The 13,355-nt window shown below is 43.4% G+C and overlaps 1 protein-coding gene across 5 annotated transcripts in view; it reads right to left on the minus strand.

Annotated features, from left to right (window-relative positions):
• The window catches only part of SH3BP2 (SH3 domain binding protein 2), a 112,974-nt gene that overhangs the window by 39,035 nt on the left and 60,584 nt on the right, over positions 1-13,355 (minus strand). For all 5 annotated transcript variants that reach the window (XM_073610898.1, XM_073610895.1, XM_073610896.1 and 2 more), the window contains one exon: positions 503-642. In XM_073610898.1, the coding sequence (XP_073466999.1) occupies positions 503-638 (136 nt within the window). In that variant the 5' untranslated portion in view covers positions 639-642. The remainder of the gene's footprint in view (positions 1-502; positions 643-13,355) is intronic.

Below are 13,355 nucleotides of genomic sequence, written 5' to 3' on the forward strand. Positions count from 1 at the left end.
TATGTATGAGATGTTTTTAGTACTGTATCCAAAAGCATGTATAGACTATTATACATGTATGCAATTGAGTCAATAATGCAACTTGTTCATTCATTTATAGTGATACTGTGTACAGGGCTTCACGAGTCTCCTGAAGAAGCCATATTCCACATGAAACATGTACAGCGGAAACCACTGTACATATATGATGACCGTATGAAATTGTCACTTTTGGTTTTATACATAAAATCATTTTGATTTTAACTTTTTGAAATTTGTATAATAAAAATGATTTGATTTTATCATATAGTTGTAATTTGTCTTCAGCACCTTAAAAATCCCCTTTTTCCTACCATATGACTTATTGTAGGGGAAGGACAGGTAATACCTGCTATTAGCAGCCAATCAGCAGCTTATTAGGTGTAATGTAGAACCCAAATAGCTGCTATGATAGCCGTATTATATTGTTCAAAATATTTTTTTAACATTTAAGAAACCGTACATTATATTTTATGCAACTTACATTTAAAGAGCTGCAGCTGTTTCCCTCCTCTTTTGTGCAAGTATCCTGCAATTGCGACTCCACCAGGCAATGTCAGTAGGTTCTGGGCACCAATTGCCCTCATTGGAACTGGCCATTTGGGTTCTCCAGAAGCCATATCTCTGCAAGAAATGAAAACACATTCAAGATAACTGATAGTTTAAGCCATTCTTTCCCTCCCCTGCAGAAGTTAATTAGTAGCATAGTCAAATGTTTGGAAATGTTAGTCGTTTTTTACTTCCTTGTCTATCGGCCTTTCAGTTTCAGCTGGACGTCAAGAGCAATACTCATGGTTAGTGCCTCTAAGGTCAGCTGTATACAAACCGGCGGCTGGTCAGCCAAGCTTGCATGTTTTTGTAACCTTTTGTTCTCTCCCTGTGGCGTAACGCCAGGTAAAAGCAAATAAAAGTAGGGCATTGCGATCTACAAGGGTCATTTTCAACCTGTGTTACTAATTTTATTTTATGACGTTATGATATGAAATAAAGCACTGTTACCTTATGAATATACTGTGAAGTAACAGTGCAATGTTTAATATACAAATATAAGGCTTGTATGAGGTTTCTACAGTAACTTGGTACTTATTAAACTGATTCATCAGAACATTCACCTTGGAAACCTTAGAGGTCAAAGGGTTAGAGCACTGAAACCAGATATTATGGTTGTTGATTATTATAATCCCAGAGTTAATGCTGAACTCTATTCAAACAGCTAAATACATAGATAAAGTACATTTGTGGGAACTGATTTGCATGCCGAAGAATTTGTATTTCTGTCCATCCAGTTCTTACATTTACACAGCACAGACCTGTCTGGCAGAGAAGGAGACCTGATGTTTCTCTGCCGCACTTAAAGTGATATTAGAGGCAATTTTTTTTTTTTAAATAACAAAGATGTCATACTTACCTTCTCTGTGCAGTGGTTATGGCAAAGAACAGCCATTGATCCTACCTCTTTTCGGGTCCCCCACCAGCACTCCTGGCCCCTCCCTCCTGCCCCTATAGCAAGCAGCTTGCTGTGGGGGCACCCGAGCAGGCTCGCTCCCGAGCCTCTGCTCTGTGTGTCCATTCACACAGGGAGTATGGCTCAACCCTGCCCCTGCTCTCTCCTCATTGGCTCACTGGCTGTGATTTACAGTAGTAGGAGCTAATGGTTCCCGCTGCTGTCTCAGCCAGTGAGAAGGGAGGGACCCAGGAGAGCCGCTGCTCTCGTGCACATTGCTGAGTTGCAATGAGGCCAATGGGGGGGGGGGGGGGCTGCTGCACACAAGTTTTTTTTGTTTTTTTACCTTCACGCATAGAATGCATGAATGTAAAATACCTTGAGCCTTTACAACTGCTTAAAGCGGAGTTCCACCCAAAAATGGAACTTCCGCTTTAAGCACTCCTCGCCCCCTTACATGCCACATTTGGCATGTAATTTTTTTGGGGGGGGAGTGGGGGCTTCGTTAGGAGGGGGACTTCTTGTCCCACTTCCTCCTTCCGCCCAGGGACCGCCAAGGCGACTCCTCCTTTCGCCTTAGGCGGCCCCTCCCTCTAGGCGATCTCCTGGGACACGTAACAGGTCCCAGGAGATCGCCTGTCCACTCCGGGGGCGCAGCGCGGCTCGCGCATGCGCCATGCGTGCCCGGCCGTGAAGCCGAAAGCTGTCTTGTCCGGGTGCCCAGAGTGGCAATGGAGGCGCCAGCGGAGAGGATGGGGAGTGGAGCGACGCTCCGTTCGGCTGCATTGTTGGACCGTGGAACAGGTAACTGTCTGTTTATTAAAAGTCAGCAACTACACTTTTTGTAGCTGCTGACTTTTAATAAACATAAAAAGCCTGGAACTCCGCTTTAAAGTAATACAAGTAGGGCTTGCCCTTGTCTATGTATGTGACTAGACAGTGAAAGAGATGAAGCAGACTGATGAGCTCATCTCTTTGTCACTCTGCTCTCTCCTCCTTAGTATGTTCCTTGTTTGCGTCTGAGCACTGCAGCACAACGGACTGATCCCTTATGCTGCTCTTCCCTCTACTTCTGTATAGGGGAAGTGCAAGAGACTGATTCCAGGTCAAGTTCCTGGCTTACTAAATATGAGAGAGTCCTGGAAGGATTTTAGATGTATATTACATTAAAGAGAAAGAAACAGGAGGAATAGGAGCACCATAAGATAGGCAGAAGTATCTACATTTGCAAGATGGACAGGTACAGAGCAAGCGACTATGGGAAAGTGATGTCTTGAGTTACCAAGAAATATAAAAGCAAGATGACTTCACCTGTCAGCCTGTACCTGTAACTAAATTTCTTCCTACCAAGAGAGCTTTGCTGTATATAACGCTGCGCAAACTGTTGGCGCTATATAAATCCTGAATAATAATAATAATATGCAAAGATAAATTAGCCTGCATGGAAACATGCATAGATGGGTATACCGAGTTTGCAAGTTTCCAAGCTTTAAAACTTCCCTACTTCCTCTGCTCGGAACCCTGTGGCTGTGGAAATTCCCCAGTGAGCTTCTTCACCTGTTTACTCATCTGGGAGTTCTTTGTATTGAACTATTTCTCACTGTGTTCATCTCTGGGATAGTAAATATGCCCGTTACAACCCTATGCAGTCTTGTTGGGTTCTGGTTGTCCTCTACTGACACAGTTCAGACCAGAAATTGCAGCTGCCATCTATGTCATTATGATACCACTTTGGAAGACTAATTGCTGGAGCCATCTACTGGTACACACCTATTTATACCACAAACACAAGGTTTAGTCTCAACTTACTGTACCAGTAAAACCTGCAGTCTGGGACAAGATCTAGTCTTATGCCACCAATGTCATGTATGAAGATACTGAAGAAGAACCATGACTGTTGTAACACTCGTGACTTTGGCCTAAGGCTCCGCCAAGAGTAAAGTACTCACTCTGGCTAAGGAGTTGCTGGGACCTATTATTGCTCTGTGTGTTCCCATTTGGCAGATTTTAATTCTGACCACATTTGTTGTAGAGGAAATCTCATGAATGGAGGCACAGACAACATTTAAATCTTACAGCAAATGTCTAGAAAAAAATGTCTGAAATTAGGCTTCAGGCTTATTGTAACTTCTTGATGTTAGAAGATATGCTATTATATATGCTATTAAGGTGTTTGTCGGTAGTGCAGTAACACAGAAAGACTCTGGACTTTCCATTGTGTCCTTTCCCTTATGTACTATAATAATGCACTTCTTTCATCCACTCTCAGTTACGTAATCTAGTGGCCTAGCAAACCCAAAATTATGTTCAGTGATGAACTCTACATGAACATCTAATGTAAATTTACTACAATACTGAATTATTCTCAAATATATTAATAGATCATCAGTATGAAGAGAAGATTGTCATATAACAACATTCCTATTATCTGTTTTAAGAAGTTTCCTCTCCAATCATCATTTACAGTCAACTTGAATGAAAGAAGTTATTGACAAGACTATAAGAGTAAACTAGTCTGAATGCAGTTAAACTCTTACTGCTTAGAAACTTTTTTCCACGTTCACAAAGTTTCTTTCTAATCAGAAAGAAGTTGATCTTTGTGGAGCTAGGGGCAACGCAATTATGCCATCACTTCATAGGAGCTGATTTATTAATAGTGGAACACAGCCAATGAGAACCACATTGCAGTTACTGACTCCTATCAGTATTTTTCTTAACACACACTTTATAGTTTCTCTATATGAACAAAAACCCGATTGCCATGGACAACAATCCAAATATTGTTCTTTTTTTTTGTTTCCTCTGGTTTTCATGTTTCAGCCTCCTGTTTTTTGTCCTGGTTTCATCCTGCCAATGGGAGATCAGACATCTCACAGCAACTTTGTCAAACTCAATTTCATTGTGGGCCACATCAGCATTATGGTTGCCCTCAAAGGGCCAGTTCTATCTGTAATGCTGCGTACACACGAGCGGATTTCTGGACAGAAAAAGATATGACGGCTTTTCCGACGGGATTCCGCTCAAGTTTGCCTTGCATACACACGGTCACGCAAAAGTTTGCTGAAATTATGACCGTCAAGAACACAGTGACGTACAACACTACGACGAGCCGAGAAAATTAAGCTCAATGCTTCCGAGCATGCGTCGGGATTTTGCACATAAGAATTGCCAGACGATCGCATTTTCGGATAGGAACTTTTCCCGACCGAAAAAATTGAGAGCATTTTCCGACGAGAAACTATCATCGGTCTTTTGCGGGCCGAAATTCTGACCGTGTGTATGCGGCATTAGACTAGATGTCCAGAGCACCACACCCCCCCTTACTTCAGATGATGGGGGGCTCTTGACATCTAAAGTCAAGTGTCCCCCACCCCCTCTTATATCACCGTGCACCCCCCTTACCTCGTGCTGCTCCCGGAAAGAAGCTGGGCACGGAGCTGGGAAGCAGAAAGTGCAGGGTTTAGAGGAGCACCAGAGGAGGGCTGGAGTCAGCTGCCGGGGTCTGGGAGTGGTGGAGACAAGGGGGTGCTTTGATGCACAGAAAGGCGCAGGATCTGTAGGGGGAGTTCTGTTCTCCTCTCTGCGGCTGACTGCTGCGACGAGGTGGGGGGGCTGAGACGAGCCTGTCTGCGACTGCATGGAGAAACGCAGGATCTGGCAGAGGAATTCTGTCCTCCTTTCTGCTGCTGACTGCTACGAAAAGATTGAAGGCAGAAAAGTGGGAGGGCGCAGTTGCAGGAGGGATTCAAGGGCCACATGGCCCGTGAGCTTTGTTTGACACATGTTTTAGAGGCATGACGGTATCCACTCATTTGCCTTCTGTGTCATGCTGCTCAACAGTATTATAGAAGGAGGCACCCATACTAGTTGCCTAAATCACAGGACACACTCAAAGCTGGGAAAAGTTGTGTAGGAGTGCCGAGACCCTGAACCTGCCTAGAGAGGCTGATATAAAAAAGGAGCATTGTTGAAAAGAGAGGGCAAAGTGAGAGTGTCTTAGTAAAGCCCACTCAATGCCTATACTGTATTCACCTTCAGATAGCTCCCACACTGTTCCTTCCTCCATGCCAGGCTGCTGCAAAATACCAGTTGAAAGCTGGTGTTTGAGATTACAGGAAGAGGCCATGTCTGTATCTTTGTCACTGGCCACTAGGCCCAAGCACTGCATCACGAGAGGTCATCTGCTCCCCATACTCAAAAGCAATATATATTGTGCAGGTGCTGGTGAGGAGCATTGTGAATTGCCACTGGCTGTAAAGAGAGGTCCGGAGTATGACCAGAGGGATTAACGGAGGGCCGGCATGACAGGGTTAATGGGACGTGTACAGGAAGCGAAGTAAAGGGGGAAGGTTCAGGAAGTAGTACGTGCAGGTCGCATGGGGAATGGGGGTGGAGCTGGGAGAAGGAAGCGAGCGGAGAGGAAGGGGAGGGGCAGTCACCAAGAGGGAGAGTAAGTCGCTTCCCACCGGCCTGTCCTACAATCTAGGTGGTTATTGTGGGTTAGTATTGGGGGGTCTTGAGCGACAAAAGGGGTTGTTTCGTGGCACTTGTCGGGGTGCAAGGTCCTTTAAGGTCATATGGGCACATCAAAAAGGTATGGTATAGGGACCCTTCTGAGGTACGGCTCCCAGTTGGTATATGGGTACCTGCTAGTTGTCTCCGAGTCAGTGGTTCCGCGACTGGAGGCCTGAGAAGTGACTAGCAGGTACAGTTCTGGTTTATGCCTATTGGGACCTTGTGCTCGCAGTTTAGTGAATAAACTGGATGTTATGTTTGAAAAGGTAATTATGTTAATTATTATGGTAATTTATTTGAGATTTATATTTGGTTAATAAATCAGCTGCTATGGCCAATTTACTCAGTTTCAGTGTTGTGTGGTCATTAGAGGGAAGGGTGGGGTTATATATAATCGTGTAGATACATGTGTGGGGAAAAAAGGTGCTTTGTGGGGTGAGGAGTATACAAATGCTGAAATGCAGACAATATTTTCAGGAAGGTGGAGCTGTTAAAAAGGAAGAGAAACTTCCCAGTGGCCAAAGAATTAGGAAAATAAGTTCCCTGAAAAGCCTACTGCTTTTACTGTACTACAACTTTCGTTATTAATCATTTCTACTGGTGACCTTTTTTACATTTAAACAGTGCTGGGACAAGGCCATTTGGTGCCCAGGGCGAAGATGGCAAACTGCGCACCCCCCCCCCCCCCCCCAGTTTTAGGAAAGAATAAATGTGCTGATGGGCACATTTTATGTTAAGGGACACTCTAATGGGCAAATTTTATATTAAGGGGCACTCTGCTGAGCACAACAAAACTTGCCCCTTAACATAAAATTTGCCCATCAGAGTGCCCCTTAACATAAAATATGTCCAACAGCGTGCCCCTTAACATAAAATTTGCCCATCAGAGTGCCCCTTAACATAAAATATGTCCAACAACGTGTCCCTTAACATGAAATAATCCATGGGCACATTTTATATTAAGGGACACACTGATGGGCAAATTGTATGTTAAGGGGCACCCTGATGGGCACATTTTATATTAAGGGCCACTCTGATGGGCACAACAAAACATGCCCCTTAACGTAAAATCTGCCCATCAGAGTGCCCCTTAATACAAAATTTGCCCATCAGTGTTGCTCTTAAAATAAAATATGCCCATCAGAATGCCCCTTAACATAAAATGTGCCCATCAGCGTGCCCCTTAACATATGGACATATTTTATGTTAAGGGGCACTCTGATGGGCACATTTTATGTTTAGGGGCACTCTAATGGGCAGATTTTATGGTAAGGAGCACTCTGATGGGCAAATTTAATTTTAAGGGGCACTCTGATGGGCAAATTTTATGTTCAGGGGCACGTTTTTGTTGTGCCCAGAGTGCCCCTTAATATAAAATGTGCCCATCAGGGTGCCCCTTAACATAAAATTTGCCCATTAGAGTGCCCCTTAACATAAAATGTGCCCATCAGCACATTGATTCTTTCTTAAAAACGGGGGGGGGGGGGGGGTGCAGTTTGCCATCTTTGCCCTGGGCCTTGTCCCAGCAATGTTTAAATGTAAAAAAGGTCACCAGTAAAAATGATTAATAATGAAAGTTCTAGTACAGTAAAAGCAGTAGGATTTTCAGGGGACTTATTTTCCTAATTCTTTGGCCACTGGGACGTTTCTCTTCCTTTTAACAGCTCCACCTTCCTGAAAATATTGTCTGCATTTCAGCATTTGTATACTCCTCACCCTACAAAGCCCTTTTTTTCCCTACATATATATCTACACGATTATATATAACCTTTTATTTTAAGGGGCATGCCGATGGGCATATTTTATTTTAAGGGGCATGTTGATGGGTATATTTTTAATGTGTACGCTGATGGGCACATTTTATGTTAAGGGGCACTCTGATGGGCACAACAAAATGTGTCCATCAGTGTGCCCCTTAACAAAATATGCCCATCAGTGTGCACATTAAAAATATACCCATCAGCGTGCCCCTTAAAATAAAATTTGTACATTAGAGTGCACCTTAACATTAAAAAAGTTGCCCATCAGAGTGACCTTTAACAAAATATGTCCAGTAGTGTGCACAATAAAAATATGCCCATTTGTGATCACTAGTTGGCCCACATACCTTGAATGCAGGAGGGCACGCCGCACAACTGGAATACCAAAGGGGCGGAAGCTGTGAGATATGGAGAGCCAGGACCCGGGAACCGCGAGTAGCAGGGGGGCGGGGTGCGCATGTGACGTCACGCCCCTACACGCGGCCCATGAGTGCGAGCTCGTCTTCTCTCAACTCGTCTCCGAGACCTGCGGTGAGGAGCAGGGGGCCGGCGCACGCATGCAGCGTCACTAGTTGCTGGGGAAACCCGCGGTCCCAGCAAACTAGTGAGGGCGAAGGATAGGACACTTCACTGTGCCCCCCCCACCCCCAATAAATTGTACTGCCCAAGGCATCCGCCCCTTTCGCCCCCCCTTGTACCGGCTCTGCATTTAAGACACCAATTGATGATTGATTATTCATTACATAATTACAGCCATGTGTCTTTTTTTTTTTTTTTTTGTAGCATGACCCACAGACTTAGTACTGCCAACAAAATCGTGCCTGGTTAACAAAAATAAACTGTTGGGGAAACGAGATAACTCTAGATGATGTCACACCGACTAGACCCTAGGTGATGGTTTTCCGGTGGCCTTATCTGTTTCAAACAAGGTTTGATGCTACATAAAGGACCTGTGAGAAGTACACAATAACCACAATTTATCATTAAGTAAGAAATACAAGGGGTAAAGGAAGTATGAGCAACTAATGACATTCTAACATGGATTGAACTGCATTTCTCATTAGGCTTTGGAAGCCACTTCTATAAAAGGAAAGACAGACAGAAAAAGAGATATAAAGAAAAGATATGAGATATGGGTCAGAGAAAGGACCAAAATATTGGTAACAATCAATGTAATTTCTTATTCAAATTTCAAGTCTTATTGGTGACATATCTCTATCACATTCCACAATCTCAGCAAACGCACACCAAGATAAGTCACTTTTGGACATCATGCTGCAAAAATCGCCCTGAATGATGAAGACCATGCTTTTCCCCCTCGTGTCATGAAAACTGATGCCATATATTTACCAGAGCTTTAAACTCTCATTATGGGTTTAATGTAACAGAGAGCAGTACCCAATACAGCATCAGAAGCATGATGCCTGTGATGTCCTTTCCGCCATGTTCTTATAGGACCTCTCTCATTCTGTTTCCCCCTTTTAATGCTTTAGTTTTTTTTTTAAACAGTCCTTTCAACTTTGCACAGTTTGTGCTTATACCTTAAATTTAAAAGTACGTGTGGAAATCGCAGCAGTTGAATCATCTGCCCCCTTAATTGGGATTCGATTGTTTGTTTTTGTAATTTCTAATATCCGTTTACCTTTGAGCACCATGTCGATTGGGTACCGTTTACTGTTCTGGATAAGCTCAGTTCTTTAATTTTGGAATTACAGTAATACCTCGGATTGCGAGTAATGCAGTTTACGAGCGTTTCACAATACGAGCTATTATTTTTTTTAAATCCTGACTCGGTTTGGGAGCGTTGTCTCGCAAAACGAGCAGGGTTCAAGCCTCTTGGGTGTGCAGTACTGCCTTTGGCCAGAGCTGCGGGGGTGCTGGTGACACTCGGAGCCATTCGGAGCCGCTCAGAAACACTGTGTTCCCGAGTGTCTCCGAGCTTCTCTGAGTGCATCCGAGCGGCTGTGTTTCCAAATCTCTCCGCCCCCCCCCACCTCTGGTTACAGATTATCTGAGTTTCCATTATTTCCTATGGGGAAATGGCTTTGATATATGAGTGCTTTGGATTACAAGCATTCTTCTGGAACGAATTATGCTCGTAATCCAAGTTACCACTGTAGTCCTTTTTGCCTCAATAGAACAAGGAAAAATACCCCCTGAATAGGACTTTAATAGACCACCAACTCTGTGATATAAAAATATCTTTTAATAATAGAGTAGAATAAAAAGACGTGTGTCGTCTACACATTGCATAATCATATCAAACAAAAAACAAAATGGTATCAGGGTACATCACCCTTTGGAGAGTACAGATGATGATTTGTATTTTTGTATTGATGTTTTGTTTTTTGTTTGATATATTCATGCAATGTGTAGACGACACATGTCTTTTTTATTCTACATTATTAAAAGATATTTTTTTATCACAGAGTTGGTGGTCTATTAAAGTCCCATTCAGGGGGTATTTTTCCTTGTTCTATAGTATTAGGGATGGGACCACCATACTCTATATCTGATACGGTGAAGGTCTCTCTTCTTTCTTCCTTCTTTTTGCCTCAACATGTATCATATCATGAACTGTATGCCCTGCTGAAGGACACAATAAAACTTTTAACATAAAAAAAAATTAATAAAATAAGCATCCCTACTGTACCAGGAGCGACAGGCTAATGTATCATGAGCCAAAAATTAAAAGCTAAGAAAACAAATAAAAAATATTAGAAGAAAACTGAAAAAAATATTGATTTTTTTGATAGCCAGAGACAAAAGTAAGTAATTTTTTCCTCTCCTTTTTATTAATAAGCAGTTTTTAGAGAAAAAAGCAGATCTTGCCTTTTCAAATAAGTTTTGAGCACATGTGTACTGTCTCCAGTGTAAATCACTGCACTCACCATTTATTTCCAATCAGCAGGATACCCCCTTTGGAGTACCATCAAAGGACGCAGCAGATACTTCCTCTCCTTCTATTTTTATATCTGGATTTTACTAGAACGTGACATGAGAATTAACTCTCATTCAAAGACTCGCGGCTCTCTCTTAATTTTCAAATGAAAAAAGCATTGTCTCTTGAGACATTTACTGCGAACTAGCCAGGTCATCAAGTGTCAGAAAAATGTTCCACAAACAGACTTATTCAGCAGAACCTCGAGGAGGGCGCGGATGGTGAGTAAACTGCTGTAACTGGTAGGATCCAACCGGATTTCACCTTTAACTGTTTCCATTGAAAGGCAAGTGTTGACTCATTTGTTGCAAATTCCTTCACTTGACACATTTACTGTTAATTAAATTGGTATTAACCACTTCAGCTCAGGAAGGTTTTACCTTCACTATAGGTGCTTTCTAACTGTGAGGATGTGTTTTTTCCAAAGGAAAACAGAGATCGGTGTTTCTGCTCAGCAAAAACACAAGATCTTCATTTTCCTCTCTGGCAGAACGGTAATCTGCCTTGTTTACAAGAGGCAAACCGCCGCTCTGCCTCTCTCCGAACAATCGTGGGGTTCCCGCGGACATCGCATCCGCTGGACTTGCTGATTGGCTCCTGCTGTGTCCAATCACAGCGAGAGCGGGGCTCCGGTGGTGCACACGCCCCAGAGTCGAAGAAGAAAATCACATACAGGTACGTGATTTTGCACTTAAGGGCCGCCCTGCTGCACTATATGTATGTGGGGTGGTCCTTAAGCAGTTAAACTCAAAACCAAAAAATTTCATATATGGAAGCTTATCAATCATTAGATGTGGTGGCCACATTTTTTAAAGAAAGTGTACAAAACATTGCAGGATTGGACATAGGTATCTACACTGTGGATGAAGGTGCAACAGGGACATCTTTGGACAGCATCATTATCAGTCTGGGGGGACGGGGAGTGTTAGATTTAAGAGAGCAGATTTAAATGCACCAACACTTTTTAAACAGTTAAACAACAGTTATTTCTTTCTATTGGGATGAAGGTTTTACATAAATGAATAAAAGCTTTGTAAGTACCCCTGTCAGTGGTAAATGGTTTGTCCCAACCCTCTAACTGCTACATTTGCACAATAGTTTGTTCTGACGATAGACTTGGGCTGGGTTCACACTTGCTGCGGCTGCAGCTCACAGCAGGGGGTCCAGTGCATCCCTGTTCACCGTTTCAGGTGCAATCAGGTCCAAATTTCTGCCTGAATTCACACCTGAAACAAAACCAAGGATGCACAGGACCCCTTTCAAGTGTGGACCGTGGCCACCCCCCAGAGCTGTGTGAATGGGCTCCATTGAGAGCCGGTCACACTCTCCTGTCATGCAAATTAGATGCTGAAAAACCTGCATCCAATTTGCATCAGTGTGAACCCAGCCTTACCTGGCCAGATCACAAGGTGAAAATAAAAGAAAGAAAACAAATGCCTAAAAATTGGTAAGCTGCAATATAAGAAACATTTGCTTTTGGTTTTAATACTGCTTTAATGGTTTAGTTATGTATGAATGAACACAGAGTTGCATTATTTTGTGCCTTGTAAAGTTGCTTCGTATTTAGCTTTAAACCCCCCAATGATTTCATTTATTGTATTTCCTCTGTGGAAGAATTTCCATACCTGGGTTTTCAGGACTACATACCTGCATAAGTTAATTTGAAACTGTCCCTGAAGAAAGAGGGCCCACTTACAGATATTGAACCTTCCCCCGGCGTGTGAATGAACAGCGAATGGAGAAGCAGCACACTAATTAGCCCATCTGTCACTCTACTCTCTCCTCTTTCGGTCTGAGCTCTACGTATAGGGCAAGCAAGAGGCTAAAAGCAGGTCCTATTCAGCTACTTTCCCTGTCCATATTTAAAAAAAAAAAATTATATATATATATATATATCAAACAATTTCAAGTCCTGAGCTACTAGCCAGGCCTTAAGGGTTACTCGTCACCAGCCCCATCCAACCCCTATCATATCCCACCCCTAAACATGCCCTCATAAATGATCTCATGAAATGACACTCAAATGTTTTATGGAGAATTAAGTTCCAAAAATAAATATTAACAACTTTATCAGTGCAGTCTCACCAGTGCCCATCAGTGCAGCCTCATCTGTGCCGAAATGCAGCGTGACCCGTGCCCAATACAATGTGACCTGTGCCCAATGCAGCCTCACCTGTGCAGAGGAAGAGGCGAGCCTTCCGGATCAGCAGAGAGCGGGATTTCCCGCTGTAATACCTTTCATTTGAATTTCCTGTGTTCCCGGGGCTCACCGTCACATAGCCCCCACCTCTTGGCCCAACGTCTTTGATGACGTCACACATCCTGCATTGGACCGGTGTTCTGTCTATCAAAGGCACTGGGCCAAAAGGTGGGGCTATGTGACAGTGAGCCCTGGCAACACGAGAAATTCAAATGAAAGCTATTACAGCAGGCAATCCCGCTCCCTGCTGATCTGGACAGCTCGCCTCTTCCTCTCCTCTCTCTTTCCCTGGCTGGGAGAACGTGCCGGCGGTGCTCGCCCCCCCGCTCTGAGGCAGCCCCATGCTTGCCAACAGCCATTTTCCACTCGCAAAATGTGAGTATGCGAGTGGAAAATTTGAGGGCTGCATGTATATATATATATGTGTGTGTGTCTGTGTCTGTGTGTGTGTGTGTGTGTGTGTGTGTGTGTGTGTGT

The sequence above is a fragment of the Aquarana catesbeiana genome, linkage group LG01, assembly GCF_042186555.1.
Source record: "Aquarana catesbeiana isolate 2022-GZ linkage group LG01, ASM4218655v1, whole genome shotgun sequence".
NCBI classification, from domain to species: Eukaryota; Metazoa; Chordata; class Amphibia; order Anura; family Ranidae; genus Aquarana; species Aquarana catesbeiana.